The sequence below is a fragment of the Elaeis guineensis genome, chromosome 1, assembly GCF_000442705.2.
Source record: "Elaeis guineensis isolate ETL-2024a chromosome 1, EG11, whole genome shotgun sequence".
Lineage (NCBI taxonomy): Eukaryota > Viridiplantae > Streptophyta > Magnoliopsida > Arecales > Arecaceae > Elaeis > Elaeis guineensis.
Window position 1 is genome coordinate 11,332,825 of NC_025993.2, and position 9,867 is coordinate 11,342,691.

At 34.1% G+C, this 9,867-nt stretch overlaps 1 protein-coding gene across 1 annotated transcript; it reads right to left on the reverse strand.

The window, feature by feature from the left end:
- Positions 1–439: 439 nt before the first annotated feature.
- LOC105037962 (UPF0481 protein At3g47200) lies at positions 440–7,835 on the reverse strand. The gene is made up of 2 exons (XM_010913604.4): positions 7,706–7,835; positions 440–2,483 (listed from the first exon to the last, which is right to left on the reverse strand). Exon 2 carries the CDS (start codon positions 2,473–2,475, stop codon positions 814–816), a length of 1,662 nt encoding a protein of 553 aa, XP_010911906.3. The 5' UTR covers positions 2,476–2,483; positions 7,706–7,835; the 3' UTR covers positions 440–813.
- Between the last annotated feature and the right edge of the window lie 2,032 nt (positions 7,836–9,867).

Genomic DNA, 9,867 nt, shown 5'->3' on the forward strand with positions numbered 1-9,867 from the left:
ACAGCCAGGCTCCTCCAATATTGATGTTAGAAATATAGGAAAAGTGCAGCAAAACCATCCACCATGTGTTAATCAAACATTACCTTGGAAGTCTCTGTCTGCTGTGCGAAATTGGTATTCTTATTCTCTTTCCCTCCCTCTCTATTTGTATGCCTTATTTATGGATGTCCTTTTTGATGAAATTTGAATATTTTTCTTTTTCGTTTAACTTCGCATGCTCCGTTACTAGCGAAAAGTAGCTACCTAATGAAGTGCTCCTGATTTCATTTGTGATGCTAAGATAACTATGTCCAAAACTTCTTGGACACAATTTATAAAAGAAATGAAATAACTAAGCAATGCCACAATTTCCAAAAACCTATTTTAAATATTAGGAGAAATGAGGAAACGCGTAGATTTGTGCACAATGCCATAACCAATTTTGCATTTATCAACGGGTAGGCCTTAAGTGAAATGTATTAAAATACCAAGATGAAGCTTAACTTGATGAAGAGTAACTAAGAACAGAATTTAATTCGAATTCCATGTGCTAGAACCTTGACACCACATTACAGCCATCAGCTAACTTCCAAGCAAATAACACAGCGACCCTGATACATTACGGCAAATTATTTTTTACAAGGCCCATAACAGCCCAACCCCTTTAATTTATCCGCACTACCTAGCAACCACTTGTAACCATCTATTTTCTTGTCCTCCCAGATAACCAAGAAATTTTCCAATATCCATGCTTGTAGGGAATCCTTTCTTTATCCAACATCTACTTTGTCTCTTGATCCATGCTTCCATAGAATAGCAGGCTGATAACACCTATCAAGAGTGATGATAGGATAAAGCAGAAAATACTGCCTGCTCGGTGGTCAGCAAGAGAAGAATGAACGCAGCCAAAACTGAAATTATAGCCCATGGATTACCAAGATAGTCTCGCCTCAATGCAGCAAGCCATTTGTGCCATCTAGAGTCACAAAAATTGTTTATTTTCATAATCTGATTTGTAAGGTAGTTCTTTTTCCAAGTAAAGCGTATCTGACAGCCCAACTTATTGAAGAGTTCTGCCACTGCTTGATCATTGCTTAGTTTGTGTTCCAATATATCTTCCAAGTGAAGCAATCGGACGTCCTCAGCCTGATCGATGATGCAATCCATGAAAAGTGCGTATATTGTGATATACATCTCAGTGTCGAAATAGCACTGTTCAAAAGCTATGAGGTTTCGGAATAGTGCATCGGTATAGTCATAAATTTGTAGTGGTGGTATCTCCATCCGTCCACTCCTAAACATCAACCACAACTTCAAGAGGCAGAACAATGGCGTGACCTTTATCTTCCTCCACTCGAATGTTATGTCCAAGAAATTATCTGCCGGTTCCTTCCTCTTGAACTTCACCCCACACCTGCCGAGCTCTATCGCACTAGGAATCCACTTGGGTGCAGACGTTAGAGTCCCTTGTGTCGATCCCTGCGAAGAAGCAACTTCTGCCTTTTTCCACTTAGACTTCACTAGCTTTTCTGAAGTGATCCGAGATGAATGGAATAGATGAAGCAGATGATGGTATTCCCTGGGAGACTTTTTCTTGAATGATTTGGATTCATTGGGATGGATGTCTTTGAAGAGTTGGAGGGCAAGGTCGACAAGATCAATCTTTTCATCCTCACATGGTTTAAGCTTATCGAATAGCAATTGGATGATGTCGAAAGGAATTTGGTTCTCAAGCTTCAACAGATCATGAATCACTAAATCAAGAGTGAATAACCCTGCCACGGTTGGGTCCGGAGGCAGTTTCTCCTTCTCCTGATCAATTGTTAAGACCAACTCCCCTTGCCCTGCCTCAGTCGTACACTCTTTCATCTTCTTGTCCTCACCCTCCTTGCCTGTCTTATCTTCCAACTTTCCCACCGTGTCGTCCTGCTCTTGATCCTTTTTCACTTGCTCCCTCGACGATTCTATCCTCGCATGCATTTTTAGCATGAGATAAATGATGAAGCACCCGTCAAGCAACATTATCAATGCCAAGTTTTGGGCATCCAGCCGTCGAGGGAGCACCTCAGAGTAGCAGTTCCGGACCTCGGCATCCCGTTCCTTCAACTCCATCAAGCACTCATCCAACAATTTATCTGCATACTCTTGACTTTCATGACGCGATAGAAGGTGCCAGACACACCGCCACTTGTGGTCCGTAATGACACAACTCGCATATAGGTGGTGGTGAAAAGGTCCCAAGGAAGCAATCACTGGTTCGTAGGCTTTAGGTGCCAATTGCCGAATGTGCTCGGGGACCTTGAAGATGGTGCATGGCTTGTCAGCATGGTGCACGGGGCACGCTGACTTTACACGATCCCTCACTTTTTTGATCCAGTCCTCGTCGGTTTTTCTGCTAGTGGAAGGCATTACTCTTTCTGTATAAGACGGATCTTCTGGTTCATAGCTGACCCGACTGGCGCAAGGGATAAAAACTGGGCTGAGCAATTCATCCATGTTACGACCTAATATAGTGTACGCGACCAAGTAAGTTACTATAACTACTTCTAGGAGAAATTATCTAACAGACATTTAGTTCAAAAATTAAAATAATTGTTTTGCCATGAGAAAATTCCACAGTTGCTACTAGCAAGCTACTTTTATTATAGGATATCTTGAACATGGGGTGAACAAATTTGACAAGATGCACAAACAGCAAAAATTTCCAAATTATGCAAGTGACGGTGTGAAAGTAATCTCTAGGATTTAATTACTTCTCATGCACAAACGAGCAAATATTTCAAATTTAAGATATCTAGAGATTAACTAGGAATAAGGATTTCTTGTGGTTTATTCAAAACCATATCACATTCATGGTCCGAGAACCACACGAGAAATTTCCTAGAAAGCAAGCTTTTAAAAGCAAAAAAGGTTGACAATATCTTACCACAATTTGAAAAAGATAAATGAATGAAAAATCCTGAGACCCAGAAAGTAAAATGAAATAAGTAAGAATAAAGAAATGAAATTTGAATTGCTCTTTTTACCAAAAAAATGAATTACTCGCATATAGAAAATAAAAAAATAGTATAAAGAATTTATGTCATATCATCAGAAGTGCCAAATTCTAACTAGTAAAAAATAAAATTTAAGAATTACATTGAGAACATGACGTATATATGATAATCATGAAATTATGAGTTTTTGAGGCTTTCTACTTTTTAAAGTATATATATGAGAACATCTTTTGTTAGAGAAACGCAAAAGTCAACCTTTCAGCTTCACGTGGACAATAAATTAATTATACAAAAAAACAATATGCCGCAAATTAAAAATGCCGTGCCTTCATGATATCGGGGAAAAATTCCAGCCACAACAAATTACACTAATTGCTTTATATATATATACTTGATAGTGGATAATTGGCGTTTCCACCACATCCTAATTAACCCATAGTGGGGGTCTAAAGATCGGTTGGATGACGGATAAGTCATCCTTGAAGATTTCACAATTAGTCGTAACCATGTTGGTGAAGGCTCTGGAAGGAGACATTTAGAATAAAACTACTAAAAAGGAGATGATTTAGAAATAAAGAAGACACTATACTTCAAAATAGAATAACTAATTTGTAAGGAGAAATTTCTTATTTTCTGCAAGGAAGTTACTTTTATTATATTTCTTAAATTTGAGCAAAGGACATTAGCAAAGGCCTTAAAATGTTATTAAGATTTTTTGCAAGTAAAGAGACTAGATCTAGACACAGCAAAGCAAGCAAAGATATAAGAATACAAAGATTTACATGGTTCGGCCTATAACTAGCATCCATAAGCAGAGATGATAGGAGAAAGTTTTACTAATAGTGCAAAAGTATAACAAGAAAAAAATTCCAATTATAAAAGTCCTCAATCTTGCAAGCTCTCAAAAAATCCAAAAGCCCTTGGACGGGTGAATCATATATATGTACGTACACTTCAAAAACTGGGTCAGGAGCTCCACCCACAAACCCATGAATGGATCAATCATGAGACATCAAACATAGTTCATGGATAGCCTCTTCTTATGCCCCCAGCCCATGAAGGCTTTGCCCACTAAAGATATATTGTAATGAAAGAGATTATTTTGGTTGAGAACTTAGGTTTGTTGCATGAGCAGACACTTGTCTATTATAATAATTAAAGTATCATAAATCTAACTAATAATTAAAAAATATCACAAGAGAATCAGGCATACCGATGTCCAATACCACTTCATCATGGAGATTATGGAATATGGTTATATTACAATCTAATTAAAAGATATCTACAGCATATAAAGTAGACATGATGATTAAGCCTAATTCTGGTGATAAGTTCAAGCACTACTTGGACTTCATTGGTGTTTGCAATATTTGTTTCTTCACTTAAGGATTGTTAAGGTGTTGGTTTATAGAGCTTGGTTCAATATAAGCAAACATGGAGATTTATTATAAAGTATGTTGCTTTTCGACGATCGATACACTAGCAAAAGGGGCACCTTTCCTTGGGCCCTCAGCCATAGAAGCTTTGGCCTAATACAAGTCACCTTGCGTACTCATATTAATGGCTATTAAAAAACTGAACCAACCAATTTGACCAAAAATCCAGCGAACCAAATGGTCACCAGAAAAGTAATTAAGCTATGTAAAAATCATTGACTCGGCCAATTTAGGGACAAATCGATTACCAGATTGGGCAATTTTTGTATTTATACATTTATAAATATTTCAACTTGCATGATGAATACCTTCCCAATTTACTACGTGCATGTATATGCTCATAAACTATTTTTTTCCATGCATATATACATCCATAAATATTTAAAATTATATGTATATACCTTGTGAATACATACTTACTTGTGTACCCTTATAAATTACTTCCTTTCATGTGCATGTCCTTAACTTAATAAAGGTAGACGTGCAAAACACACACACACACACACACACATATATATATATATATAAGGGTAGCCATAGAAAAATAAGCTCTTAATGGTATATGCATAAAAGGAAAGAATTCATAGATGTTTACATGGAAATAGTAAATTTGCAAGATTATTTATGTAATTTCTTATATTTATAAGGGTACACATGCAAAAAAAGTGATTTAAATTTAATGGTATATATGAAAATTGTAAATTTGCTAGGCCGCATATGCAATTTCAAATATTTATAAGAATATACAAAAACCATTTTTTCTTTGACCAAAAGTTTAACCATAAGGATGTATATGAAAATAGTAAATTTACGAGGGTATATACATAATTTAAGATATTTACAAGAGTATACACTTAAAACACCCTTGTCAAAAAATATTTTTTATTTAACCAAAAAAATCATATTACCCTCAATTTTAAATTCAAATCTATGCTAACATCAAGGATTAGGTCTTTTGGCAATACTAAAAATTAAAATAAATAAAGGCAAACTTAACCCTTCTCATTACCAATTCCCTTCTCTTCTCTACTCTCATTAATGATCCCTTTGATGTGAGTGCAGGTGGTATCGGTGGCCTCTCCAGCAACACCCCTCCTTATCTCTCCCTCCCTCTCCCTCTTCTCTTTGATGAAATGTAGAGGACCATACATTTGCCATGTTTCCAAAGTTGAGATAAAACTAAAACAAAGGATGGTTCACAAGTCTCAAAAGAGGTCTCATGATGTGACAGAAAATCACCAGAACTCAAAAGGATGGCATTGCAACATCATAAGATATGTTTGAATAATCTTGAAGACCAATTTGTTTCTACCAAAAAAAAAAAAAAAGACCAATTTGTTAATATTTATGCTATCCACTAAAAGGAACATAGATAAGCATTGAACTGTAAAGTAATTCAACTGCAGATGACAAGGAGACATTCATTTGTATTGTCAAAACAGACCAATGGAGACAAACTATGCCACAAGGGGTGACTGGAGTGCACCATACTGTATGACAAAGAGAAGATAGATACCAATGCTATCTAGTCGAGCCCTAGTCACTGACCTCAACCCACATTAAAGAATGCTCATATATAGGAACCACCTATGTTAGTCTTTGGCTATACAAAGAGTAATTATAAGCAACTATAAGCAAGCCGATTTCATACATCACATAATCAAAAGAGATCGGAGGACATGTAACACAGAAAGTGGGACAAAACAAATTGAGGAAGGAAGTGGGAGTTCCTTTCGTTTGAAAGAACTTCCTTATGTTAAGAAAGTAGGAGCTAAGTGCTTCATTTGATGGAAGTAGTATGAGGTGGGCTTCAATACGCAAAGATCCACTAGTAGGATAGAACACATTATAAACACTCCTTTAAGGGAAAGTTCAAGATGCCACTTGGACCAAAACTTTCTCATGAGCTTAATTTTGGAAAGTTAAACTAAACCATAGTGGAAAAAGCAGTGCTTGTACATAATTTAAAAGAAGGCTTCACTAGCATCAGCATGGATAGATGAACATAGGACTATCTCTATTACCTGCAATTTTAAGTTAGCAATGTAACCTTCAATTACCTAAAGTGGATATTAAATGAGGGAAATATGGCAGATTTATTGAAGATGTGCCGATGCCACTGAAATTCCAAACATTAATCAAAATGCGATGCCATTACCCATTGATTTAAGAATTATTTTCCTTTATCTTTAATTGATTTTTTCAAGTTTATTTTGTCTAGAAACTTTTTTTAGAAGAGTTAATAGCTCTTTTCTTAATAATTTTGCTTCAAATTTGATCTTTCTTGTTTTCAATTATATAAATGCTTCTAATTTCATTTCAAATTTTGCTTTTTCATACTTGCATCACTTTTCCTTCTCTCTCCCAACTTATTTCTCTCCCAATTTCTCCCCCATATATAGCTCCTTCCCAACCTCTGCTGACTAGCCAATCATGAAGGTCTACTTGGTTTCCCTCCTTTGCCTCTCTCCATGCCTCCCTCTCTTCCCCCACCCACTACTCTCTTCTCTTGGTGTGGTTTGCCCCGATCACAAGCAATTAGCAACATGAGCCATGCCACCTCTCAATACCCCTTTACATAGGTTGAATATGAGTTAAACCTTTCACTTAATTTGGACCATGAGGGTAGAGTTCCATTTGAATTAAAATATTTTAAGGTGGGGTTGAGTCATAATCTTAGAAATAATTCTTTGAATGATTGGTCTTTTTTCTTGATACTAGTTATTGAAATCACTCTGAAATTGCCTATGCAAGAAAAGCCATATAAATCTTTTTTTATAAAAAATCATATATATTTAGATGTTCGATGTTGATGCATCATGTCTGAGTTAGGCGCCCATGATGGGCCAACCCGGCCCAACCCTTATTTTTTAAATTTGAAAGAAATGAGGGAATTACTGGTTGGGAGAAGTTAAGCAACATTTTCATCCCTCCCTCTTACCTCTCAACTTCAGGGGAAAAAAAAAAAGAGAAAACTCTCTTCCATTGTATACATTCAATGGGAATGTCTCTCTCTCTATACAAAATTTCTCCATTAATATATCATAAAATTAAAATATCTACTTGAATAAGAGATTTCAAATTCCGAATTTTACGAAATTTCTTTTATAGGTTAGAAATTTTCATGTTGGAAATTCTCCTTTTTGATAACCAAAACCTATTAAAAATTTAATTCTAAACTTTTGAAGAAAGAAACAAGCAACATATTAATAATTTTCAAATTTGGAATATCAAAATGAAACCATAGTGATTAGAATAAGTTACTCTTATTCCTGCAATGGAGAACCAACTAACCTTCTTTTTCCTTGCACCTGGCAAAGCATATCAAGACTTATGGTTGCAAAAGCTTGGCATATACGTAAACGAACTACATGATAGAACTTCTCAGAAGTTTAGGACTTGGACTTGGAGATATGTCAGCTGCTTACTAGAACGAGTTGAGCATATGAACTAAATCTATAGAATCACTGAATTTATAGGAGATCATGATAATGGAACTATTGTTTGCTTGGAATGGTGGCCTGACTTGCTTAGAAGCAAAGAATATCATCTTCAACTACTAAAGCAGCAAGAACTTAATATTTTGGAGACAGAAGTCTCGAATAAGGTGCATAAGAAAAAAGAGACAACACACTTGCTTCTTTCTTTTCTCAAGGAACAGAGAGGGAAGTGTACCTCCTGCTTTTTTTTTTTTTTTTTAATGAAATGTGGAGGGAGTAAGGTACTTTTCTCGACTTAATTAAATAATTAAAAGGAGAAATATATATGTACAAAATAAAGAAGGACAGAAGGCGTTATAGAGGGAGAATATAGTGCCCGCCTGCTTTCATTGAGAGAACAAAAATAGTGCAGAGAAACGAAGAAAAGGAACAAAAACAACGCTGCGTGTTTTTAGTGCGAGGAAATCCAAGTGACCAGAAAATAGTGAAAAACAAAATCTATTACATATACATCAAAATAAATCAAAACATTTCACTATAAAGATTCCTAGCCGGGATTAAGATTTCCGAAGAAGACCTATCACGCTCCGAACTCAGCATCCGGATCAAATATATAATGACCGCACACTCTCTAGAACAAACCCTAAAAAATATGTAAGGTCTATAAAATTTCTTACAAATTAACATCTATAATGATCTAATTTTTATAATAATTGATAAAACTTGCATAATTATAAATTCAATTCTTTCAATCACCTGATGAAGTATCAATAATGCTCTATCTATTCATCCGTTTACCCGCGAATACAAACCATAGCCAATTATGAGATCCCGCAACTCTGAGAAGAAAAGAGAAATAGAAGAGGGTGAGTTTTATAGCTTAGTAAAAATCCTCCTATACTCACATCAATATAATAATAATTTGAAAATAATCTATGAACAATATCAAAGTGAAAATATAAATCAAGAAATCTCATCTCAAATATCCAATATAACTCAATATTAATATATACAAAAAAAATATACATCATATACCATCAAATATCTATCTTTTCAAAAGTGATATAATGCATATATATAATTAAGTAAAGCCTCTTTTACTTAATTGCAGTTCTATATTTTATCATCTATATCTCATTAACTTGATCCGATTCAATTAGCAGTGGTCTTAGGGTCATGAACTAATCACGGTCACGATTCAGCTCATGACTGAAAATATAAACCATGCTTTAGGCCATAGTGGCAAACCATACTAGTCGTGCTTCGGCCTATAGTGGCAATCCATACTAGTCACGCTTTGGCCCATATGGCAATCTCAAAATATCCGCAATCCGACCTACGGTGGCAAACATTCACTACAAGAAAACAGCCTTATTGCGATGGAATTATTTGCGATGAAAATATTTTTATCACCAATAAATTTATTTACGATAAAAAAATATTCATCGTAAATAATTTATTATTTATGATGAAAATAATTTTTCATCATAAATAGTCATGTATCAGCGATGAAAAAAATTTTCATCTTAAATACAAATTATTTGTGATAAATATTTTCATCGTAAATAATATATCATTTATTTTAATTTTAAATTTTTAAATATTAATGATGAAAATATTTTCATCATAAATAATTTATGTATTTATGATGAAAAATATTTTTTCATCATCAATAATTTTATTTGCAACGTAAATATTATCGTCGCCAATATTTGAAAAAAGTAAAAAATTTAAAAAATTACTGATTATTTATGATAAAATTTTTCATCATAAATAATCAAATTTCATTATAAACAATAATTATTTACGATAAAAATATTTTCATTACTAATATTTAAAAAATATATACATTTAAAAAAAATCAAAAATTACTTATTATTTACGATAAAAATCTTTCATCATAAATAATCAAGTATTTTGATGAAAAATTTTCCATCGTCAATACCAAATTATTTATAATAAAAATATTTTCATCATCAATATTTAAAAAATAAGTTTAAAAAATCAATAATTACT